The sequence below is a fragment of the Rhinolophus sinicus genome, chromosome 3 (assembly GCF_057876585.1).
Source record: "Rhinolophus sinicus isolate RSI-liver-muscle chromosome 3, RSI-T2T, whole genome shotgun sequence".
Classification (NCBI taxonomy): Eukaryota; Metazoa; Chordata; class Mammalia; order Chiroptera; family Rhinolophidae; genus Rhinolophus; species Rhinolophus sinicus.
Genome location: NC_142503.1, coordinates 62748357 through 62775701, shown reverse-complemented (window position 1 = coordinate 62775701; position 27345 = coordinate 62748357). Strand labels below are relative to the sequence as shown.

The window sequence follows — 27345 nt, the reverse complement described above, 5'->3', positions numbered from 1 at the left end:
TCAGTTTAAAGGATAATTATTCTTGATATGGAATATTTGGTGGATAGTTTTTTTTTGTTGTTGTTGTTGTTTGTTGTTGTTTTTTTCTCCCCCAGCACTTGGAATTTCTCATTCCACTGACTTCTGGCCTCCATTATTTCATTGATGCTTACCTATATGTGATGAGTTACTTTTCTCTTGCTGTTTTCAGTTTCTTTGTCTTTGTCCTTTAATAGTTTGATTATGTTATGTCTAGACACCGGTCTCTTTATATTTGTCCTACTAGGGATCCGTTGAACTTCTTTGATGAGTAGGTTGATGTTTTTCGTCTAATTCAGTTTGTTTTTGTCCCTTTTTTCTTCATAGATTTTTTCCATCCCTTTATCTGTCTCTACTCTTTTGAGGATACTATTACATGGTTTTTGATATGGTTATGATTGTTCCAAATGTCTTTGAGTCGTTGCTCATTTTTTGAAAATTCTTTTTTCTCTCTGTTCTTTCATATTGGGTAATTTATATTAAATGTCCTTAATTCATCAGTTCTTTTTCAAGTCATTTTGAATCTGCTGTCAAGACCCTCTAGTGAATTTTCTTTTCATATGTTGTACTTTTCAACCCCCAAATTTCCATTTTGTTCTTTTAAAAAAATCTCTCTCTCCTTATTAAAAATATCTATTTTTTATTCATTATTGTCTTACTTTCCTTTTATTTTTAAAATATGGTCATCTTTGGTTCTTTGAACATATTTATAATAGCTGCTTTGAAGTCTTTGTTTAAATCCAACATCTAGAGACACTCAGAAGGTTACTATTGACTGGCTTTTCTCTATTTCTTTGCATGCCTCATAGTTGCATGTGGAAAACTGGATATTTTAGATCATATATTGTAGCAACTCTGGGTTCTGATATTTTAATCCCTGAATGTTGTCATTGCTTTGTTTATTTGTTGGTTTCTTTGTTTAATCATTTGCCTAAATTTAGTCAGTGGCATTAATCTCCCCTGTGATGTGTGGCCATGTGACCACTGATGTTTCTGTCTTTTTTTTTTTTAAGATTCTTGTTTTGAGTTTTACATTTGGCTTCCTAGGACTTGCTCCTGTGTCTGTGTAGCTTCAATGATAAGCTGATGGTTGGATAGTGGTTGTGCTTAAACACTTCAGGTCAATAAATCGTCGCTCATCTCCCCATCGATCTCTGGATTAACAGAGGAATGCATTTAAAGTTTATACTGTTTTCAATTGTGTCCCAGCTTTTGCTTCCGCTGGGCTCTTTCACATTTCCTCTGTATAAGTGATCCTCCAGCCTCAGGAATGTATGGCTAGCTTTGTTCCTCTCCAGTCCCCATTGCACATACTCAGGCTTAGCCAAGAATATGCTTGCTCCAACTATGGCCATGACCTTGGACTAATGGAGCTGTTGGCCCATCCTCCTTGCCTGCTTCAAGATCATCACTTACTGTGAAACACTACTGGGCATGAACATCACCTGCCACTCAAACTCAACTGAGCCCCCTTTGATCTCAGCAGAGACATTTTCAGTCCTGAGGCTCTTCCCCACCCTGGAAGAACCTCTGTACTGACTGAGCTGGGGTTGGTGGTAATGGGAATAACTCCAGGGTCCAGAATGCCACAGGGTCCTACTGTCCTTCCCTAAAGATTAGCAATTTTCCAAATGTGAATATCTCTCAAACTGTTATATTCCTTTAGTCAGTTTCTAGAGTACTAAAATCGTTGTATTTGTCAATTTTATTTAGCTCTTTAGTTTCTTGTTTGGAAAAATATTTGTTAGTCACACTCAACCATAGCTGGGAGTCCTGCTTCTGGTCTTGTATTATATATGCATTTTTTTCTTTATTCTCTTAGGATGTTGCAAATTTTACATGTTCTATTAATCGGTTTATCTCTGTTTTCTTTGAGATAAATTTTTGTTTTACATTGGTCTCAAACGTGAAGAAAAATGTTTTCTTCAAATGCTCAGTGGTCCTTGGCTGTGCATTCAATTTAGAAAAGAGAAAATAAAATTGCTGCCTGGAAACTGTATTTGGCAGACACTGTTTTGACTGGCATGGGCTTTAGGGTAAGCAGGAGGAAAACCATGAGTGTGCTGGAAGTCAGCTAAAGGCCAGAATGAGGCAGGCTTCTCTTTGGGACACCGATATACATATGTGTTCCCTAGATTTCTAGACAGTTTTCATTAATTTCCTCAAACACAATGCTTCTCCCATTTACTAATTTTTTTTTCTTATTCGTAGTTAGCCATTTAACTATGAATAACAACAACAAAAATAGTAGTTGCCTGTACAAAACGTTAGGGGAGGGAGATTCAGTATTTCTTGGACAGCGTTTCAATTGATTGCGTAATTTAACTTCTCTTCCTACGCCACACTTCTGCCAGGAATACCCGGTCATCCCTTTAATCGCAGAGCATTCTGCACACATTCTAGAATTTGGCTTTTTCCACTCTGTTTCTTCTGCGAACACTCATTTATTTGTCTTACCTTGTACAAATTTGTAGGGAGGGCTCTCAGTCTCTTCACTGTTACAGGTTTACATCCTCTCCCTTCACCTCCAACACACACCTTTATTGTCTTTTTAAAGGGATCTCTGGAGGGAAACGGAGAAAAATATACACTGATTGATTCTCCTAATCAAAAATTGTGTGCATATGTTTATAAGCGGGTATACATGCTGTCCTGGGTCCTGTTTTCACTTCTCCATTTAAGCATTTTTTGCATTGCTATACTTTTTCATAATTACTCTTTGTCATGGATTACGAACACATTTTAAAGAAATAATTTGTTGCATTTTTATGATGATTATGGTTATTATGTAGTTACTGCCTTCTTCTCTTTCTTTACCCTTTTTTCCATCCCACCATCATGCACATTTACCTTTCTTCAGGTAACCAATTTTAACAACATTGACAGTTTGTGGAACAGTAAGTTAATTTTTTCCTTTGATCAAGCTGATTGTGTGAAAGCTATCAAGAAGGACGATTCGCCCTAGAGCAGGCTGACATTGTCATCAAAAAAGTAATTTCAGTTATTTATGGGTTTCCCAAGAAATCATGTGATTTCAGCTACGGAGTGGAGGTGATATGTTGTAGCTCTTCAATGGCTTCCTAGCATTGACATCTCCACCTTAGTTCTTAGATGAAACTGAACCATTTTCCTCTTTTTAATTCCTGTTTCCTCTTTTGTTCAAATTCAGTTTCCAGAGAGGCCAAGTTGTCAGTGAGGGTTTTTGTCTTTCTGGTCAAATATCATCTGGAAGTCAGCTTAGGATAATGCATCTTAGTAATATTTAAGCACTTGTGTATCAGACACCAGAGAAAGGCCAAAAGTATCAAGACAATCATAAATATCAGAAGAAACACTTGGAACCTTCATCTCAGTTTTCTAGTTGACGTAGGCTTAACCAAGAGATCAGTTTCGCTGAATATAGATGACAAAATAGTCTTTTCTATTAAAAAGTACATTTATTGTATTTTTTCATTTAGTAAAGCAAGATATACAAATAAAAAGTATAAGTTTTGCAATGAAGCAAAACTCATTATTTGTACATTATGGAAAACTACAGAAAAAATAAGAATAAGACTTTAGCAAATATTCTAGATAAAAACATCAATATACAAAAATTATACAAGTGCATATATGTATAAACAAAAAAATGAAAAAGTTTGTACAAAGAGATATTATTTAAACTAACATTCAAAATATGAAGTGCCTAGGAATACATCTAACATAAGAAGAGACATGCAAAAATCCCCTGGGGAAAATAGTAAAGCATTACTGTGTGACAAGACCTCAATAAGTGGAATGATATACAATTCACGTGGCTTGGGAAACCCAACGTTTTGCAGATGCCCAATTTGATCAATGCAACCTCAATCAAATTTCAGTCTGTTTTAGTGGGCAGTGGAGAATACTTGACAAAAGATTCTAAAATTATATGGGAAGACAAAGGGCCAATAGCCAAGAATAACAACAGTGTACTTTAGTGAAGGGAAAGAAAAACAGGCTGGTAGAAACTTACTCGTAAAAGTGTAGTCCATGGACCCACAGCATCGATGGCATTACCTGGGAGCTTGTTAGAAATACAGAATCTCAGGCCCCATCCAACCCCAGATCAATGGAGTTAGAATCTGTTTTAACTAGATAACCCAGCAGAGTGGGGGAAGATGGTTTTAAGAAACTGTTATGGAACCACTGGTAACTAAACAGGAAAGAAAAAGGTTATTGTATTGACAGGCATTGCTTGTTTTATACCATGCAATCATCCCTCAGTATGATCTATATTTCTTTAGGAACCTTTGAAAAATTAATGAAAATAAAAGGAATGTTTTGAATATGTATTTTCCTAGGCACTTCTGTTATCCATGTGCTTATAAGTTGTGGATCATCTTGTTAACAAGCTTTTCTTAGGTGCTCCAACTTGAGTATGTCTTTATGTATTTCCGGCATCTCTTGGCTCCAGCTTGTACATCATAACCTAATGGTAATACTGTCACTACCAATGTAGATAACTAATGTGACTATGCCCCCTCCATTGTGGCGTTGATAAAGTTTTATCTAATTATTTTATAGGTGCGTTTTGTGTATTTTGGAAAAGAATTCTGCTGAAGATACTAAAGCAAGGGCAGCTCTTTTACTGACAAATCAGAAGGGAATCATCTTCTACCCACTTAGGATTAGAAGACCAGCTCATTCTTAGAGTCTTCTGAAACAAAATTAGGTAAGAAGTATTTTTCTTCGAATTTTGAATAATTTGTGCTTTGACTCCTCAGTTTCCTTGAAGGCGTCTATAATTCTATTCCTTTGGCCTCTAAGAGAAATACAGTTTGCATTTTCCTTTAGGAAGTTAGTGTGTCAGCCAGCTGTCAGCCGTATGATGTACCTGATCCCCCATGTCAGGGGAAGCACAATTCAATTTTAAACTAAGTCTGCACCACAGTGCAGCAGGGCTGCCAGCATCTCTCTTTATGTTTCTTTCTTTGAAATTCTTCCTTCTCTCCAAACATTACAGTTTTATTTTTAAATCCTTTGTGTGAAATGAAACTACCACTAACTGACTTTGCTTGTCTTCAGTTAAAAATCAGTGAATTGAATGAAATAATCTGTAAGTATCTCTGCTACCCTTTCTCATTTCTAGAAAATAAAGTACCACTGCTTGTTTAACTTGTGACTTGTCTAAACATGTTGAAAGCATTGACTATCAGGCATAACACTCAGACTCTGAAAGGGAACTGTGACAAGTTCAGTCAAAAGGGAAAAGAGGAATAATTTATAAAAGGCACTGCAGATAATGATGCCAGCCAGTGATTTTAAAATGCATCCATCTCACCTCTTAATGAATTAGATTTGTCAACAGCAAATATTTTATGCACCATTCCTAATAAAAGTGGCACGCTAGGAATGCAGCACTTTGAGGTTGGCTTCTTCAAAGCTTTAGCGGTATCTTCAATTCAAAGGTGTTTTTTAATAATAGATATTAAAAAGTATATTTAAATAATATTAAGGTTGTGACACAAACACCACATGACAAAATTCCAGGGTTTCAAAGCACAGGCTGATATGCCATCACTATTTCACATAACAATGTTTTTTTTAAATTACGAGTGTAACAGGCTGATTTGGGGATTGTGTGTCAGTTTAACTTTTAATATTCTTGTTGTTTTGGTTGGTGTCACAACCTTAACGTCAGCATTTCAAATAGGTTTCTACATTTTCTTTGGTTCAGGGTCATTAAAAAATGCCTATGCTAAATCTAAGAGGCATAAATAGGTCACACTGAAGTGAAATGCCTTGCTTCTTTGGTGTTGAGAGACTTAATACCTGCCTTGTAAGAGGAAAAAGTCAGTTCAGGCATATCGGTAAACTTCTGTTTCTCAGGAATTTGATTCAGACTAATATAAACCCAAATAACAAGACATGATGTTGATAGAATTCTGTTTGCACTCTATTCTTCCTGTACCTCACTAACGCTAACCGTTTGTTCTTAGTGGTTATCACCTCTGTAGATGTTAAGAACCACAAAACTCACAATTGATTTTTTTTTCATTAGAAGTACAAATTAAACCTGATAATTATTTCATCGGAAGGATCCTTATTTGGTATAGTTGGGTATAGGTAAACCCTGCCTTAAAATCTTTCAGATGGCAGTCCTTTTTATAAAGCATTGTTATGCAGATTTTTAAAAATAAAATCTTGCTTTTCAAAGTAACAGTCGTTACTTGTGTTTACAAAATGTTCTCGTACCACAAGGGACATTAGAGGAGTAGCCAGAAGCATTCTGCAGGAAAAGAGCGAAAGGGGAGAGAGGAGGGAGAGACTAATCTGCTCATCCAGATTCCTCCCGTGTCCTTGATTCCTGTCTGTCAGGATCTGACAGGGCAGGTCTGCATTGCCTATCCTGAATCTAGTTTTAATTTAGAAAAATAAACATTAGACTCTATCTCACAGTTGTCTTTTTCAGCATCTATGTTAGAGAAACAAAAGATGAAAAGAGAAGCAAATGGTTTGTTGCTCTTTTCTTGCTGACTCATAAAGATACTGACAAACCCCAAACACTTCATAGCTCTCACCTCCGCGACTGAAGCACCAGGTTTTACCCTTCCTAGTTTTTTATCAATGACTGGACAAACATTAATCTTTCTTGTCTAGAGTACTCTGTTCCATTCCTTCTATCTCTTTGTTTTTCAAGCAGTTTTGAATTTGAGAAATTTCTAATAGTTTTCACTTGGGATGATGCTGTGAAATTATATCCTCCTTTATTGTCCTAGCTTCACTTTTCCTATCCATGGACCCTCCCATATCACATCATTATTAAATCATCACAATTCTGACAAGTGGTATTCTTTCTGAGTCCCAGTCCTCAACAATAGGAGGTAATTATGCTGCATTGTGTAATGATTTGAAAATGCATACAGTTGTCAGTGAAGGTTTTGGCTAAATTCTCCAAATTCATTTTAACTATAGTAGTGCCCTTCTTTGAACAAATTTTTAAATTGTTATTATTGTTCATACTAATACTAGTTCTAATTTCTGTTTGATAAAAATGAAAGTCTTTAAACAAAAATGCCTGTTTCTAAATTCAGAGGAAGCTATTCAAATAAATGAATTGGAACTCTATATACCTGCGATATAAAAATATTTTCTGTCAGAGAAACAAAATACTCTCTTTAAATACTGTAGGCCAAGCCAACTTCATGCAAATTCATTTAGAGCAGTTTCAGATTTATGTGTTTAATAAAGCTGGGTAGTGGATCTAACTTATGTATTTAATGTCCTTCAATGTACAGTGATGTTCTAGTGACTGGAAAAGAATAATCAAATTTTATTTCGTGTTTCTGCTACATCAATAAATTCTGTAAATGGCTTTCTAATGGGATACGATATATGCTTTTAATAGTTTTCTGTAACATGAAGAGATAATATGTATTGAGTGCTTTCTATATGCCAGCGACTGTTCTAAGTACTATCCTTGGATTGTCTCATGTAATGCTCGTAACAACCCTTTCATGATCTCCCTATTTTATAGATGCAGGAGAGGCACATGAAGTAAATATTACAAAACTAATAAGTAATGGGTCTGGGATTCAAACACAAGTAGTGTGACTCCAGAGCTCACACTCTAAGCCCTCACTACTTAAAATGTGGTCCACAGGCCAGCAGTATCTCTGTTACCTGGGAACTTGTTAGAAATGCAAGCTCTCAGGCCCCACCCCAGACCTACTGCAGATCTGCATTGTTAACAAGATTCCCAAGTAATTGGTACCTTAAAGTTTGAGAAGCACAGCTCTAAACCACTGTGCTATCTTGCCCTTTGAAACAGAAGTAAATATATTTTAAAATATATTTCTATTTTTATGCATAATGTGTTACTGAAATCCCATTTTTAAGCTATTTTGGGTGTTCTGATCATATATAAAGTACCTTATAATGAGCTCTAATAACTAAACATGAACAGGGATCCACAACAGAACCAAGTTAATCTTGAAATCAATTGTATAAAGCACAAGGAAAAAAAAAATCCCCGATTATAAAGTCTTTGTGCAGCAGCCGCTAACTACTTCAACATCTGAGACTTTTCTTAAATCACGGCACAGCACCTGCCTCTGAGTACAGACTCTAGAGACAGGCTGTGTGGATTCGAATCTCAGTTCCGACCATCACTGCGGGACCTCAGGAGAATTACACAGCTCTTTGTACGTCAGCTTCATCATCTGGTCTAAAATGAGGTCTCATCATGAGGTCTAGAATGGTACCTGTTTCACAGGATTGTTGTGAAGATGAAATGAGTTAATCCACGTCAAGTATTTAGAACAGGGCCTCAATGTGAGGTACACGAATAAATGGTTGCCCATTTATCGTTGTCATTAGCTACAATTCCCATCTTAGAATACAATAGATTCACATTTCATCCTTCTTGGTTATCATTGGTAATGAACAGACAAACATATTTGTTAGCAGAGCTCACCACATAAAAGCATATCTTGCTGAAAACTATCTCCCTGTGGCCCTTCCTGCCGGTGGGTTCTGCTAAATGCCACTGGTTTGTGGTATATAACCTTGTAAGTCCAATGAAATCAGTTCAAAATCAAAATGAAATGTGTTAACAGTATATTGAATTTTTAAATGTATGTGCCTTTAAACCGAATAAAGATAAGGATTGTAAGTTCATTTGGCCAACCACTTGCATAACCAATACAGCAAAATTAGATAGATGTTTGTTTGAAGGCTGAATGTTTCAAGAAACTTTCTTGTTTCCTTCTGAGTGAACACAATTCTGAAATTAATCCTGGTAGTTTCTAGGAGAATAATGATATGGTGTGTGAGGACTCACTTAACAGCTTTTCAAGAATACGTGTAATGTGGGAAGTGAGATTGCGTGTTCCTGGAAAGTACCATTTTTGAAAGCTGATTTGTGAAATGCGCTGAGAAAAAAACAATTGGTGTAGAGAATGCCCTGGGAAACTTAAACTACCTATTCCAGGATCCATATCCAGAGAGTTCCATTTACTGAGGCCTGAGATGAAGCCCAGGTATTTGAAATTTTAACCAAATAGCTGAGGCAATTCTGCTTAGTCTTGGACTATTCTTTAGAAACACTGCAGTAGAGGCAAAGACATGAATTGAAGAAAAGCTTTTGTTGACTACCCATTCCTTTTTGCAGCATTTTTCTCTTTGATACTCATTTTTTCCATCCTCTGACCACAGTTATTTTATCTTTTTTGGTCTTTCTCCTCACTCTTGTTACTGTTCCTCATGCCAATCCTAAATTTTCTGCCTTTTTTAAATTTTTTTAAACCCTCTCTCAAAGAACATCTCTTCTGGATTTATCAGTCATATCTTTGCAGATGATTTTGCAAAATGATCACAGAGGAGTCTTTGCCATATAAAAATCTCAGCCAAAATGCAGCTGCTGAAATTAATTTGGCAGATGTGGGCAACATTTTTTTTTAAAAAAATGGAAAAGGAGGGAGGAGGGAAGAATGAAAAGAACAGAATAGAAAATATCAAAACAAGTCTTATGGGTAAGGAATGTCTCATGAAGCTTTTGTGTAAGGTTAGATTGCAGTGCATTTTTTTAACTGGTGGGTCATACATCATCCAAAAAACTTGAAAGGTACTGTCTGAGTCTTGGTCTTCTGAACTTCAGTGTGACATTATGAGCACTAGGTTTTCTCATGCATTTTCTTTATAACTCCTCCATCTCTATTCTGGACATTTCCATTTATATAATCCACTCAGAATCATCATGTCTAGAGCTGAATTTGCCATGCCTCCTTAGCACTATTTTTCTCCTAAGATTTTAAAATCTATTCATAAACTATCATTCTGACATCCAGGTTAAAGTCTCAGAATTTCCTTTGCAATAATTTATCCTTTACTGCTTAAACTTCCCTGCACCTCATCTTGCCACCCTTGCCTATCCTTGGGCCCTAAACCAGCAGAAAAACCTCATAGGCAACCGTGGTAGTTACCCACCCCTCAGCTGGCTTCTTGAAGGCTAGATGCACATGCCCTGTGTGCTGTCTTTGGCTGCCTGCAGCAAGACTGCATGAGCCTCTGACAGCAAGCATGCCCCGCTCCTTATGATGACCACCTCTTTCTTAGCCACTACTGTCATCGTGGGTATTTACCTGCACTGACTTTTATTGTCCAGGTAGAGCCACACCATGGCTTTTACCCTCTGCTAGTTTTTAATGACATGTCCACAAGTTTTCTGTCTCCTAACATGACTTTATAATGATCATATTTTGGGTTGATTTCTCTGGGTCTAAAGTCCAAGCCTGTTGATGCCTGGGACATCCAACACCTGCCTGGTTTTCTTTCAACTATAATTTCCTGCCTCACTCAGCAACTCCAAGCTATCTACTTGTACCCTGGAAAGCAATTTCAAAAGCTATCTTTTATGGTCTCATGGCTCCAACCTCTTCCTATTCATCAGCACCTTCATCTGGATTAATTTACTATCCTCCTAATTGATCTTCCTATCTCTGTTCTTTCTCCCTACACTACACCATAGTAGCACCCAGTTTGATTAAGGATTTATAAAACACTAGTCATGTACTGCCTTAGTAAAAACAAAACAAAAAAACTGTGACTCTCTGTTCTGTACAGGATAAAATACCGATATTTTCCTCCTGGAGAAAAACAGGCCTTAGTATACCTCTTTAATTTTATCTTTCACTGTTTTCCTTCATGGATTGTCTGCTCTGCCTCCCCCAGACAGTCCCATTTATGCTCCAGGGTGTCCTCATCATTTCTATCACCAGGGCCTCCTGTTGGTGGTGGTTTGTGAGTCTGGAGCAGGTAACTGTGGCTGGGATTTAGGAGTGGGATCCCAGTACATACAAAGAAACCTCAAAATGGGTACCCAATTATATATTGGTCATATGCAAGTGAGTAAGAGCCCAGATTGTGGAAGAGGAGGGAAATAAGCAGGAGATGAACTCATTATTTACTTCTCAAGTTACTGTCTGGCTGAGGCTTCCTATGTCCTCCCTTCACTTGTTGGATCATTCCCACAATTGGAGAATGAACCTACATATAGCGAGAGATTAAATGTCTTCAATCATGGATCCTGTGAGGCTATGGATTTTGGAAGCTCGCTGGGCTTTCACCTATGGGAATTGCCTTTATCTTCCTTTTTCTTGGTGGATCGACTTCCCTTTCTCCATCTGCCCATATGGAACTTCCCACTGCAGGATTCTAGACCATTTGTTACTTGTACCACTCAATTGATACGAAATTAGCTAATGTTTTATAATATTTTCTTGTATTTTTATTTGTTTTTGCTTCTCGTGTCAAAAGTAAGAAATGCTCATTATAATAAGTTCAAATGAAAATAGAAGGTGACAAAGAGTAAAAATTCCCTTTCCCCATCCCTTTTTAGTTCCATCACCCACAGATTAGCACTGTTAATAGTTTAAGTATCTTTCCTGATTTTTTTGAAATGGTTTGTCTGTTTGTTCTGAAAGAATTATACTGTATCATGGTGTATATATAGTTCTACAACTTTTTTAAATAAAATAATATAGTTTTCTGGAAATCTTTCCATGTGATGCTATACAGAGCTAGATTATCAGTTTTTATAGTACTTAAGTTCCATTTTATGTTATATTGTTATTTAAAATAGCCTATCGTACTGACATCACATCATATATACAGTTTGCTCAGAGTAGTCCCATTTTATGCCTTTTATCATATTATTTCATCTGGTTCAGCATTTGTCTCAGGTTTTTCATTTTTTTGAATGATTATTTAATAGTTGCACGTAAATAAACTATGTTAGGTTTAGGTAGACCTATACTTTGTATTTCTACGTTCTAACATGATCTCATATGTGAGATGCCAGTGTAGTGAACAGAATTCTCACTTTAACATATGGTTAACTTGGCAATAACCCATCTCTCTTTTCCAGATCCTTTCCAGAACTAATACTATAAGCTAACACATCTTTTGCAAAAGCAGCATGAAGAGTGCTTGCTGATAAAGTAAATGCACTCTGGCATGAGCAGTTAGGTACAGCTAACTTTTTCAGCTTTTGGGTGATGGTGATGGCAGAAGTATTCGATGCTGCCACCTCTGCTGGCCACTCGATGTGCCAGCCAGTTGTGGTGACACATGCCCTGGTTCATGAATGGCACACTGTTCCCCAGCCTTTATTTAATCTTGCCATAGACTGAGTATAGTCCAAACTCTATTGCTACAAGGTTTTTTTTATCATATATCACGTGATATAAATCTATACCTACTTATTTATTTTATTGTTGGGTAATACATTTTTATTTTGTAATAACCCTTTCGGTGATGGTAATTTAAAACACACACACACACACACACACACACACACACAAAACAGTGCGCATTTAACAGTTAGAACTGAATTTCCTATGACTTGCTGGAAAGATTTAGTGTGTAACTCCCACTACGGGGGCTGTAACGACATCAATAATCACATGAAAACAAGAAGGCATCAGTCTCCTGAAGAAGAGCGACATCGCCTGCATAGCCTTATTTTAAGACTGTGCCTGCAAATACTACATTTTAATACTTAGCTGCAGAAGGTACATTTGTGTACCACTCTGTGAAACATGATTTTTCATTTAGATAAAGTGGTGGTTCTAAATTAATCTCATTTTCAGTTTCAAGTTTTCTTGTGCATACATGAAAGGTGAAACAATAGCTGTTAATGTATTGGCTCCATTAAAAGAATTTTATCAACAGTTAAATGCCAGTTTTACATCAGTATCATTGGATATTTCTAATTATAAAAAATCAGTTCTACTAATGGTTCAAGTTTCATGTCTAATTCATGGATTCAAAGTAAAGCGTTTAGAAATTCATTCTGTAAAAGGTAAAACACTTGACATTTTTGTGAATAGTATTATAAATTGAATTATAAACTGCATCATGATAAAATTATTTGGTCTTGCTAATATTAAAAATATGTTGTGGTGGAACATAACATAATTTTTTTTTTAAAATAAATATAGAACCTATGGAGAGAGCTAGGAATATGTTGTGATGCACATGGTTATTTATAATGGCATCCAAAAATCTGCAAAATATACCAATCTAAATAGAAGATGCAGTCATCAAAAAGAACAAATGTGTTTATACATACACTAGATGTCCAGCCTATAGATTTTTGTGATTAGACTGATGTTGAAGAAAACAAAAATAATTTAAACATGGATGCACTTTCTCTTTTTGGATTTTAGAAATGTTTGAGACGTTGAAGAATTACTTTGTAAATCGTTTTAAGTGTCCTACCAAAATATTGAATACTCTTGTAAAAATGTCCTCTCAATTTTGGTTGCAGTTTCTTCAAAACCTTTCAAAAATATTTAATCAAAGCATTAACAAATGGAAGGCAAAAAAATTCAGTTTATGTGAAGTTTTCCAGCAATTGCAATTATTGAAAACAAAGCTCACACAGAAGAAGACCTTGAAATGTATCTCCATGAAATCAAAGGGGGAATGGAACAAATGATGAAAACTCAAATGGTGTACAAGATTTAATTATGAAATTCCATTATTGTGTTTTGAAATATCTAGACTTATGGGGAAAATCTTTTCATGGAGCTCATCTTTTTAATTGAAAAAAATTATATTCTAGTTCAGAATGAAGTTAAAGGCGGAAAGCCAACAATTTTGCAGTATCCAAATTTAGCAAAACATTAAAAAATAATTATAAATATTTGATGAGTTTTTATTATTATTATTATTATTATTCCAAAAAAGTCACTGCAAGGAGGCCAAAAACAAACAAACAAACAAAAAAAACTAAAAATATTTAGGCTAAAATATGTTTTGCATTATTAAAATTAAGGATATTCTCCTTAATTTGCTATTAACTTAATAAATTTACCAGGTAGCTTAGCACCTAAAAAAGAGTGTATAGAAGAGTCAGTTAAAGGTACTAACAATTTAAAATTTACTAACCCTAAAATGCAACTTTGAAAAATATAAAAATAATATAATTATGTAAAAAAATGCATTCTTTAGAAAAGTAAAGTATCTGTGAGAGACAGATACAACTAAGAAATTGATTGATTAAAGTATATGAAAATGTATCAAGAATCATGTTTATATATTTTAATATTCAAATAATATAAATATTTTTTAACCTATATATTTATATAAGAATTTTTTGAAGGGCTGGTATTTATGAAAACAAAAATTTTTGAATATAATTATTCTATAGGGAATAGATATAATAAAACCACTTAATTGGTTAGTAAACATACATTTCAAGAATGTATAATTTTAATTATTTTCAGTACCCATTTTACTCTAAAAAAAAAAAATTCCTGTTTTGGATGATAAATTATATGGCCCTGTTTATATGCTTCATCCTCTTTCCCAAGTTCAATTTCCCCTTATTTAAATTGTTGCTTTATATTTGTACATGACTGTAATATTTGTACTTCAAATTTGTTGTTTCTAAAAACCCCACTTCCCCTACAAGCCCCTTCTTTTGATTTTTCTCTCACGAGGATGACTTTTCTCCTGGTCACTGAGACTTAAAATCTTGCTATAAACACCGATCCGTCTCCGTTTTACAAAGGTCACTCTGTTAATAGGACAGAGAATGACTTAGAAGGATATAATGCAATACATAGAGAGACTCTTTAGGAAACTGCTGCACTAATGCAGATGGTAGAGTTTGAATCTACACGGGAGCAATAGAAGGAGATGGATGGATATGAGAGATATGAGATACGACTGATCATTTCGCTATGCAATTGGGGAGATAATGTTGGAATGTGGGGGATGGCTCCCACATGTCTGAATTGAGTAAGTTGATAGTGGTACTGCTAGCTATCATAGGGACCTCAAGAGAAGAAAGAAGTTTCAGAGGAAAGATAATAAATAAGATTAGGGTCATGTTGAGTTTGAGGTGCCTGTGGGACATCCAAGGGAGTTACCCAGTATGGACTTGGATAGTTACAACAGGAGTTCCAACACACAGGAAGACATGGGATGTGGATGAAATTGTCCAGTCAGAAGGCCAAGTTAAAGAGAAAAGCAGCCTGTAAAGGAAACTGAGCTGTGGTGTCCAAGAGAGAGTTGGGGGAAAAGCTGCGCTCGAATAGCCAATGGATTGGCTTCTGGAGAAGGAAGAGCCTAGGACTAGTGTTAAGTATAGCAGATTGCAGGGAAGACTTCATGCTTGGCAATTGTGACGTTGTAATAACTGTACACAATAACGTGACATTGTGCGGTTGTGATAACTGTAGGAGGAATTCAGGCCTGGCTTAGACAGGAAATGTTCCCAGAAGTCGTTTACCACTTGAAACTTTTAGACTTAAGTTTAATAAACCATATTTAAAAGATATAATAGTCCTTAGTATAGTTTTACTCTCTAACTTCTAATACCCTTCTACAAACTTATTGGTCATTTTTACTCTGACTTTTTTGGAGTTTTACATTATGTGTACGATGGCACATTAATTCATATAGAGTAGAATTTTAAATATCAAGAACATCAGTTTTATTATAATTTGATACATAGAACTGTTCTAGAAAGTTGACTGTGAAATCAAGTCAATCCAAAACAATTTCAAAAAAATCTCTTTAGATTTCATTCTTAGAACCTGTTTCTCAGTGTTATCTTTGGGCAAAATTTTAACTTTTTTTACATTTTATTTTTACTTATTAGCTGTTACTTTTCAAAATTACATCAAGCTGTATTTTTAGACGTTATTTAGTAATTAAAACGTCTAATTTAAGTCGTTTTTACTCCTGCAATCTATGCCTCCACTTTATCTCTTTATATGATCATTTTGATCCCTCAGCTTTGGTATGTTTTATCTTTTAATGTAAAAATGTAGGGTTCTTTCATCACAATTACAGTCATTGGTCTGATAATCCTGTGAGTCAATCTACACAAAACAAGCTCATATCAAACTCCTGGCAGGTTCAGTTAAAATTAAAATGCATGCTCAACTGTAGAGATTGTCAAGTGTGGAAATAATATTTGTCCAGCTGGACAGCTTTCTTTTGTAGTTGCTAAATGAAAGTTGAGATTCTGTCTGCTCCTTGAAAGCTTCTGTGTCATGAAGGTAATTTGGACTGTTTGTGGTTTGACAGGGATTATTAAAATCAGATGAAGTGAAGGGAAGCAAGTGTGAGAAAGCAAAATTGACACTGACACTCTCTATTATTTGCAGCTTGGATCATGATGACTATGTTGATATGATAGATTCACTGTTGAGATATGTTAAGCAGCAAATAAAGTAAAAAGCAAGTATAGTGATGGATTTTTAGATTTAACATGAAGAAATCCAATATTTACTTTCACTGATTGCTTTTTAAATAGATTTTTCAAGTCATTTCATATGAATTTGCTTTAACCAACAACAAATTATCTTTCTACAGAACTATGGAATTAAAAAGTATACTGCAAAAGGAATATAACAGAAGATTAATTATTAAAGCAATAGATCACATAATTAAAATAATAGTTTAAAACTAGAAGAATCCTTAAAGATTATTTTTATCTGACTTCCTTTTTTGTTTTCATTGTAGATGGAAACTAGAAAGAGTTTTAAGGTATCACATATAAATTTTATTTGATAGCTTAAATGTGTAATCCTGATTTTCTTTTTTACCACAAGTATATTTTCTTACCATTTTACAATTTTAAAAAATGGTTTGAGTTGTTAAAAGGCATTTTAAAAAATGGTTTAAGCCACAATTGTAGATAATATTTTTCTGCTTAAAGATAATATACAAGTTATGTTATTATAGTTATATGTTATCTAAAAATAGTATTATGTACATTGATAAAGTAAACGACTTCCATAAATATGATTTTCTAAAAACATCTTTAGTAGAGGGAGTTAGAGCTAGGAAGCTATTTCAAGATGTCAATCAAGGATAGTTATAGAAAAATATAATTAAATATGACTATATATATATATATATATACACACACACACACACACACACACACACACACACACACACACACAGTTGTTCTGGAGTTGTCTTATGCATTGTGGAAACCCTTCAGTGGTATTTAAGCGAAGTAGTGAAATTATCTGATTTGGTTTTTAAAACGAGAAGTCTAATGCCAGTATGAAAGGTAGACACACAAGTGGGTGCCCTACAATTCTATTCATTTCAATTCAATTCATTTCAATTCAATTCAATTCAGATACTACCTGGAGTTAGCACAGACCCCACAAGTTAAAGGCTCAGTCCCACAAGACTGCCACTACTTTAGACATAGGCCACAGGTGGAGTCTCTAGGATGTCCGCTTCTGCCTGGCTGACTACAAATCTGAGGGTTCCCGCAACCCCACCCTCCCAGGTTCAGCAATTTATTAGAATGACTCACAGAACTCCGGAAAGCACTGTGCTTCTGATTACAGTTCTATTTGAAAGGGTACAACTCAAGAATGGCCAAATGGAAGAGATGCATAGGATAAAGTAAGGAAAGGGGTAGGGAAATGGGAGGCAAAAAACAAGTATCTATTTCTTATTATACCACAAGGTGTGAGTCTTGGAGGCCAGATAAAAGGTTTTTACCCTTTTTTCCAGCAAGAAACATCAGTTTGGGGATACTGATAGAGGACAGAAGGAGAAGTCAAATTTGAGAACATATAGTGACCATTTAAGATATTAAGTAAAGAAAGGGTCAAAGAATTTGGTGACTGTTTAAGAAAGAAGTCAGCAAACTTTTTTCTCTTAAGGGCCAGATAGTAAATATGTTAGGATTAATGAAACACATAGGGCCACTGTAGCATATTCTTTTTCGTTTGCTTTTATTTTTACAGCTTGTTAAAAATATAAAGACCGTTCTTAGCTTCAAGGCCATAGGAAAAACAGACTGCACCATAGTTTGCCGACACCTGATATTAAGATACTAGGGCAAAGGAGGGGGAGATTAAATAGGAGGTGACCCTATAAGAAAAGAAGCCAGTTTAAGAAAAAGATTTTGAAGTAAGTTTTGGACATGTTGAGTTTAATGGACCTTTGAATCAGCAAAGTGGAATTGTCTAATAAGTGCTTGGAAATATGTGGGGGTTATGGAAGAGGAACTGAGGTTACAGATACAGACTTTGAATTTTTTAGCATTGAGGCAATAGGTGAATGAGGTTACTCAATGAAAAGCATACAGGATAAGAAAAGGACCAAGAACTCCAGAGTGAAATGAATGGGAAGAGAAGGGAAAGAAAAATTTCCATATTTCCCTTCCCAAGTTAGGAAAAGGGAAAGAAAATTTGGGAAGACTACAAAATGAGAACTAATAGGAAGATATTTTTTTTTAGAGGTCTAAGGAGGAGAAAAATCCAATGAATAAAAATAAAACAAAATTTTAAAAAATTAAAATACTTTAGAAGAGAACACAATGATCTATGGTAAAAATGACATAAAAAGAAGCAGTAAATTTGAATGAAGGATGCTCCGGGCAAGTGTTTAAAATGAGAAGCAGCTCTAGAGAGAACCCTGTGGTGAATACCAAGTGTTTAACGGCAGAGAAGAGAAAGGAGCCAGTCAAGATGTTTATTAGTTTAATAAAAACTATATGAATGTCACCTATAATTTTATATATGTATATATATATATATATATATATATATATATATATATATATATATATATACATACACACACACACACACATTATATACATATGGTTACAAGAAGCAGAGTACAGCATTAGGAATAGAGACAGTGGAAATGTAATGGCTGTATGTGATGTCGGAGGGATAGTAGATAGGAGGGAATTGTCACTGTGTGAGGGATATAAATGATAAATGTCTAACTATTACATTGTTCTGTGCACCTGAAACTAATTAAAAAAAAAAAAAAAAAAGAAAGAAAAAGAAAAAAAAAGCTACTCTGGTTAATTTAAGCAAAAAACCAAAAAGTGGCTGTTGGGTAGTAGAGTAGGGAGAGGATTCATTGTGTGTATCTCACAGAACCAAAAGAAAACTCTATGAGAAGCCAGAGAAGGACAAGACCTCTGCAATTATAAGGGCCTCAGCCAAAAAAATTTGTGTACCTTCTCTTGGGAGGCTGGAATTAACTTGATCAATCTACCACCAGTGGTTCTCTTTTCCTGCCTTCATTACAAATTTCAAGATTCATTTAGTATGCATCTGATGGTTCAGCTCGGGTCAAATGTCTAGCCCTGGTAGTTATAGCCAGGAAAGCTGAGTCCTCTAGCATAGAAATAGACCACCATTGTATATCCATATATTATATCTCAGATTAAAAAAAGAAAAAAACTGAAATGTTCTGAACTAGCCAGCTACCTACCTAAGTGGGGACTCCTACGGGGAGCCTTCAAGAAATGTGTGAGAGACAAGAAGAGAACTGGGAAGCTATAATACTTAGGAAGATTGTCGAGAGAGGAGACAACTTCAGAGGAGCTATCAAGAACAAATAGTGCAGAGATTAAGTATGATAGGAACTGAAAAATATTTTGTCAGTTTCAGTGTAAGGATAGAGGCAGAAACCAGATTGCTCTGGACGGGAAGTGAATGAGAGATGAGAATATAAGAGTAGGAAATTTGGACTGCTATTATGAGATGCTGGGCTGGGAAAGAAAAGATGTCCTAGGGAGGGCGTTGTTGGTTGCTAAAAAGCAAGAAACTTGAACAGTTTATAGTCAGCTGAAAGTGATATTGATACTACAGCACGAGTTAGTGATAACTGATGGAGCAAAGCCCTGGAAGTCATAAAAGGGTATTTCAATGGAGAGTTTTAGCCATCAAATTAATTTTAAGTTAATTAATATTACCAAAATTTAAGAGGACAGTATCACATTGATATGACTAGCTAATTAATACTAGTAACAACATTTTAGGAGAAATTCTTAAACTCTTGGAATGTACTTTAAGAACCCTAAATCTTTTAGAAATACCCATTTATATACAAAGTACATACTAAGTTCAAATCATTCTTATTTAATTACTAAAAGAGTTCCTTAAAATGTAATTGACATCTCATAAGCTGTGTTTGTTATTCCCACTTTAAACATAATAAAGCTGCCTTTTTAAAAAGGTCTCCATATCTTAAAATTTTTACTGATGCAGATGTACTATTCTCCAAATTAGTAAGGTTTTACTGCACTTGAAGATATATTAATTAATCATTAACCCCATAATTTGTGACATTATTTATGTCTAATCTCCAAATATATGATAATTTTATGACTTTTAAATCATGTGAACTGCATACATGTCAAGTTATAAAAAATGCTGAAATTGAAATTTGTTTTCACATTATTTTCGTTTTACTGTTATACTAAAGCAAGAGATGAATAGGATTGCATATTGAAGATTATAAAGAGTAATTAAAATGAAAATATTTTCTAGAAAGAGAAGTGCATTGAAAAATAAAGCAGTGTCAGGTTTGGTAAGTAAAGCATGACAATTAATTCTGTTGGCGTGTCAAGCAACAATAGTGTATTCTGACTGATCCTGTCAATTTCTACTTCATACATACGCACATGTAAATTATTAATAGAAAGTTATAATAAATCATTTTATATTAAAGGGGATTTTAAAAGCTATCGTATGTTAATATGAGTACTTACTGGTTATATATTAATACTCTAGCCCATATAATTATAATATTCAGAACTTGCACATTATTTGTAGAAAGTATAGCAGTCTGTGGGGGAAACCTAATGTATAGATGAGAGTTGAGAAAATAAATTGAATAGAGTAACACATTTTTTAAATTTCATAATGTAAGACTTTAATGCATAGGATATTTTAAATGACTATCAACAAATTGAGATCCACTGAGTTTTTTCTCAGTTTTTGGGAGAGGCTAAAACATTAAAATTTTAACTTCCAGTGATTGATAAAAAGAAATTTCTGACAATTCTGAAATACCACCAGGGAAATCTAGACTTAAACAAAGAAATTTTCTTTTGGTATTGTAGAAGTTTTATAATGAAGAAAATTTATAATATTTCTAGGGACAACTGTCAAATATATATGGCAGTAAACAAATCAACACATAAGAAGTGAAATAATTTTTTTTAAGTACGTGTCCCTACAGAGAGGCAGTTTATATATAGCACTGTGACTAAGGACAGCCTTTGAAGCCGTCTGAATTCCAGCTTTGCCACTTCCTACGTTAGTGATTTGGGGCAAATCATGAACCTCTCTGTGCCTCAGTTTCCGCATCTTTAATATGGATATAAAGTACTTAGAATAACTCATGGCCCGTATATATGCTATATAAGAATTGGCTATTATTATTATTAATATTATTTAGCCTTCAGACCTTTAAATTATGTCTCAATGAATGAGTTCACTGAACTACATAAAATTTTCAAGATTCAGTAAAAGTTAAATTTTATCAGATCTGCAATGCAAACCAAACCAACAATACAAAGAATAATACAAATAATGTAAAGAACACAAAGAATGATAGATAGGGTACATGATACCTGTGACGGTACGATTCCCAGATGTTGTCCTTTTCCTTGTCCAGGCATAATGTCCAAAGTCAGTTGGTCTCAAACGTTTTGTTGAGTGAAGAGTGTGCGAAGTCAGAGTAGCCCAGAAATACAGGCTAGTTGCTTCTTCTTTTAGAACATTTTAGGGATCTGGGGATTTGAAGATTGAGCTCTATTCCTCTTGAGAGGTTGGGTAAACTTACCCAAATTCACACAGACATTAGTAGAACCAAGATCAGGACTCAAATCTGTTGATTCTTTGTTCAATGATGTTTAGAGATAAATGTGTTTTATTATAATGCAAACATTTTGAAACTTTTTTAGTTACATATAGAACATATAGTTATTTTTAATTAGAACACCCCACTTCCTTACCATGCTCATTAGCAGTGTTTATTTTAGGTTAGACAGTGATATTGAACAATAAGACTTCAAGTGAGCCAGAGCTGGTGGACACATTAATTCCACAGTCTGTCCATAGATCTGAGAAGGTATATGAGCCTCACTGGGTTTTTCCAAAGGAGAAATATGATATGGTCCAAATGTTTCCCCTTTAGTAACACAGTGCGGATTTCTTCCCAATAGTTAGTTTTTCAATCTTCTTTTTTTCACTTTTTTTCAAGCATGTATTGGTTGGTTATAAAAAGAATGGCACTCTGAATTTTTATTATTTAAAAAAGATAAAATAAGGACTCTAACCATTAAATGTATTTAAATTAAAAAGAAGAGACCCTAGGATAGAAAAATATCATTTTAAAATATGTAAAAGGACCAGTGAGATTCCAAAATTATTTTTGTGGACTTTCTTTTGATCACATAGCGTATTATTTTTTTATTGCTTTATTGTAATGTTTTCTGGCAGTGCTTATAATATGTTCATATTTTATTATAGTCCTGTTCTTAAGAATTTATAACTCAACTGTTACAATTTGCCTACGGCTGAAACATGATCTACAGATGTTTGGCTTAGATATAATTCTTCAAACATAACTCATTTTTAAAGGCAATAATTAATATTAGGTTGCCTGTTAATACGTGTTGGAAATATTAAGTACTTTGTTTTTAACCTTATACAAAAAATGGTCAGAAACGTTACAGGAGAATGAACGTTTAAAAACAACATTGCAGAATGGCAATTTCAAAAACAGAGTTATTGTGTGTTAAAAAGCTACAGCTCCCATTTTTGATTGATCATGGATTAGGATAAGTGACTTCATTCGTTATGTCAGATTATTATTATCTCCCTGATGACAATTTAATAGTTGAAAGTACAGCAACATAAAGAAACTGTAAAAGTATATCCCGACCCACAGAAGAGACTCACAGCCTCTTCTGTTTTCTTCTTAAGTTTTTTAAAGTTAGTTCTGCTTTTCTGAAGTACCACTGAAGTATTTGCCAAACTACATTGGCAAATTGTAGTAATTTACTTTTCTGTTGTTGAGGTCGTATTTGTTTTATTTAGAGAATAGCAGTCATCCTTCTTCCGGCTCCCATTTTGTGGCCTTTTTCTTTTTACTGTCTCTGCTCCTTGTGAGGAGAGACTGCTCAGGCTTTCTCTCTGCTCCTTCATGATGCCCCCCAGCAGTGTCGGACACTGGGGGCCCACAGAGTGCACGTGAGGCAATGGGAGGAGTGGTGCCTAAATTCATGCCCATTCAGAGCATGCTTCTGATCTAATGAGAAAACTTCTAAATCCGAACTTCAGCATCACTTACCACAGCCTGCTCTCCTTTATTTATTTCTCCTATTGGTCCTGTGCATCACTATTCGCTTGGGTTAATTTTCTTATCCTGTTCTATTTTATCCATCAGGGTTTTGTCTGTTTGTTTTTTAATCCTGTCACACAGCATCTTAAACTTGCTGCCTCTATACCTAAAAGGTAACTCTTACTTCTCTTATCCTCTATCACCTTGGAACCATATCATAAATATGGGAGCATCACAGATTTATGCTGGTCACATGAAAATTCCGAACCATCATCATCTGGTACCCTATCATTGTTATCAAATGACATTCCTTTAATGCATTCTTTGTATTTATTGATTAACTTCTCTCCTGAGGTTAGATAGAGAAAATCACACAACCACATACATTGGGAATCTTTCAAAATCATGGTCACCAACCCCATCTGAATGCTCAACATGTTTCAGTCCATTATTGTTTTACTCCAGAACTGATTTCAATGAAGTATATAACACACTCGTTCAATATCAAAATAATACAAAATCGTATTTTAACAGCATTTGCAAACATGAATAAGACAAAATAATACAAAAAGGTTGGTGAAATGGTCATAGTTAAGAGAGATTTAGGAACTACGTAAGTTTTGAATTAGATTTTGAAAGAAATGATAAACACAATTGGCAAGAGAGAATTGTTAGGGCTGGAAGATATTTCAAATGAAGGCAGATAGAATATATAAACTAAAAAATCATAAGCCACCTGAAAGTAGGGGTAATTTCTTTTAAAAATATTTTCCCAGTTGCATACAAAATGATAATACTTATTGCCAAAACAGGAAAATGCTAACTATAAAAAAGATAATAAAAATCACCTGTAGTCCAAATATCCAGGGATAACCATTTTAACATTTTGGTTAATATCATTTTTACAAAGCTGTGTTTCGTGTGCAGTAAGTGACTCATTTCTCAAGATACAAGCACCCTCAAGGTTTAAAACCAAACAGATCTGGGTTCACGCCCTACTCCTAACAATGGGTAGTTATGTCACATGTCCATCTCTTTGGGCCCAAGTTTCCTCCTCCATAAATGAGGATAACTACTTTGTAGTGTTATAAGAATTAAGGAAAATGATGTATATAAAGTACCTTGTACATAGTAGATATAAAACAAATCATATTGCTACTTTGCTATTGTATTCAAGCTGACTTCTATACATATTTCTTAAATTTCGAATATATGTTATCAGAATTAATGAGGCTTTATAGTATTGACAGATTGAGAAAACTCTAAACAGAATATTGAAATATAACTTGTTTTATTACAGAGATGCTTGCTACAAACAAATTATTCACTAAGTTTCAGTTTTCTACAGGAACCCTCAGCCAATCAAATCTTTTCATTATGAAATTTGTTTTGTTTTTTTTGCAACAATTTTTGAATAACTCCATGTGAGTTGAACTACCCAAAATGATTTAAAAGTATGCAAACATAAACTAAATCCATTATTAGTAATAATGGCCACTGGATTTTGAAATGACTATTCTGATAATAGCTGTAACTAGCTAGTTGAGATGCTAGAGAGATATATGAAGATATCAGACTCATTGGTTATATAGAAATATTGAGGTTTTGGTGCCCTAAAGAAGTATAACTTCTAATAGACATGGAGTCTTCTACCATTTAGCTTATAGTTTTTTGTTTTGTTTTTTTTAGCCTGATTTCAAATTGATGTTTATTATGGCATATTATAGGTAAATATTTGTTTTCAAATGAGAAATTTCACTTTACTGCAAAGTATTTTGAGAGAGATAAATCCAAATGTGTCAGGATTTTGTAATTTTAAAATGTTATATCCAGGCTGTGGGGGAGGCAGAAACTTTACCCTCAAGGTTCTTTCAGCTGGTCTAATAATTAAATCCACATGAGACAGATTAACGAGAGAATATAACTAAATTTAATACATATGTATACGTGGGAACCCCACATACATGAACAGTTCAAAGACAGAAAAGGAAAATGAGGTAATATGACATTCTGAGCTAAGGATCACCTTGGGGCTTCAGAAGGAGGAAAGATATTGCAGGATGAGAAAAGCAGGTGTTCAGTGATTAGTACTTTGCCTTGACATATAGATTGGTCAAAATAGGTTATCACTGATAATCTCTTATTCTGGGCAAGGCCCCTAATGCTAATTATTGTAGGTAGTTAAAGGGGGCAGGAACCAGCAGGGTCTTGGTTTTCTCTAGCTCAAAACAATCCACATACAACAGAGGCACATCTTGGGGTGACCTATTCTAAACTACTACAGTTCTTATTCTATACTTGAAACTGAGTTTACAAATGACAAATCTTGTGATGCTGTACATTTTTACATTAAAACGTTTTAATTGGGTGTTTTTCTTTTAAAATAATATTTCTGAAGAAGAAAAAAAACTTTATTCCAAGACTAATTCTTTGAATTCCAAATGGGACTTATGAGAAATCTTCAGCTATTTCATTATAGGGAAATAAAGTAGAAACGTTATTAATAAAAAAAATTAAGACGAAGTTCCTTAGTATTGTAGCCTCTGCAAAACTTTTTAGACAAGTTTTCAAGTATTTTGGATTTATCCATACTAAAACCACCTAAGCCTTTTTTGTTAATTTTACTATAATTGTAGTATAATTTTACTGGTCTTGTTTTACTATAAGACCTAGTATAATATAATATAATATAATATAATATAATATAATATAATATAATATAATATAATATAATATAATATAGGTGCGGGTCGTATATAATATAGGATCGGGTATAATATAACATAACATAATATAATACAATATAGTGTAATAATATATAACATAGTATAATATAATATAATACCATACAATATAATATAATACCAGGTCTTATATAAGACCGGGTCTTATATTAATTTATTTTTTTTAAAGATTTTATTGGGGAAGGGGAACAGGACTCCACTGGGGAACAGTGTGCACTTCCAGGACCCTTTTCTTTTCCAAGTCAAGTCACTGTCCCCTCAATCCCAGCCATGGAGAGTGCCATTCAGCTTCAAGTTGTTGTCCTCTCAGTCCTAGCTATGGAGGGCGCAGCTCAACTCCAGGTCCAGTAGCCCTAGTTGCAGGGGGCGCAGCCCACCATCCCTTGTGGGAGTCGAACCGGCAACCTTGTGGTTAAGAGCCCACTGGCCCATGTGGGAATCGAACCGGCAGCCTTCGGAGTTAGGAGCACGGAGCTCCAACCGCTTGAACCACCGGGCCGGCCCCTTATATTAATTTTTGCTCCAAAAGACGCATTAGAGCTGAATGTCCAGCTAGGTCTTATTTTTGGGGAAGCACGGTATTTCCCCACCTTTTACAGAAGTGCCTGTTACTTATCAAACATTCAATAAGTATACATGGAATGAATGAAGGAGGGAAGCTTTGATAGTGGGAGAATGCATATCTCTCTATAAGGAGTAGCATATTTAAGGTTTAGCCAGTTATCAATACTTAGGTTGACAGGGATGCTAGAGCCACTCAGGAGAATGGTTTGCCTTTTTCATATATAAATACGGCCAGGAGATAAGACTGAAAATTCTGAAATTATAATTTCCAGGTCAGTATATTGACAAGAGTGGAAGGAAGGTGTTAAACTCTTTCTGCAACCACCTTTCTTCACAGTGGTCTATGAGGCTTTGTGATTTCCTTTGCAGCCTTTGGTTACTGTTAGAAGCAGCAGGATGTTTAAGTACTCTCTGAGGGGTGCTGTTCTGTTCAGCTTTCAAACCATAGAAAAGTGTGAAAATTAGGTCACACCTCATGAAATTTAAATAACAAAACACTATGTCGCTTAATAATACCCTAGTTCTCCTACTGCTCTATTTCATTTTGCCCAAAAATGGCAATTATTGTTTTTGGTTTAGTATTGCAACTTGAGGTGGGTTTTTTTCCTTCATTTTGGGGTAACTGACATGTTTTCTATTCTTGTTCCTCAGAATGGATTGGGGAGATGAATTTTCCCATAATTCTTTTGACCTGCATTGTTTGTTAAATTCATTTCCTGGAGACTTGGAGTTTAAGCAGATCTTCAGTGACATTGATGAAAAGATAGAACAAAATGGGACAAGGTAAATATTGCTAATCATTTAAAACAAATTGGTTTCATGTTTCATCTACACGAACTTTACCTAGTCTAGTTTTAGTGTTTCCTACGTTTAGTTAATTTTAGGTTTTAATTATTATTAACTTTGCTGA

The 27345-nt window shown here is 34.6% G+C and overlaps 1 protein-coding gene and 1 long non-coding RNA gene across 4 annotated transcripts in view; one reads left to right on the top strand and one right to left on the bottom strand.

Moving 5' to 3' along the window:
- The window catches only part of LOC148758499 (uncharacterized), a 32715-nt gene extending 10732 nt beyond the window's left edge, over positions 1-21983 (bottom strand). Inside the window, exons 1-2 of the long non-coding RNA XR_016020699.1 lie at positions 21413-21983; positions 2476-2581 (exon numbers count right to left, since the gene is read on the bottom strand). This is a non-coding gene — a long non-coding RNA (uncharacterized LOC148758499). The remainder of the gene's footprint in view (positions 1-2475; positions 2582-21412) is intronic.
- Positions 1-27345, top strand: part of KIAA0825 (KIAA0825 ortholog) — a 359113-nt gene that overhangs the window by 15238 nt on the left and 316530 nt on the right. For 2 of the 3 annotated variants that reach the window (XM_019711761.3, XM_074328710.2), the window contains exons 2-3: positions 4564-4711; positions 27087-27218. In XM_019711761.3, the coding sequence (XP_019567320.3) occupies positions 27088-27218 (131 nt within the window). In that variant the 5' untranslated portion in view covers positions 4564-4711; position 27087. The remainder of the gene's footprint in view (positions 1-4563; positions 4712-27086; positions 27219-27345) is intronic. The other variant, XM_088796629.1, reaches the window with a different exon arrangement.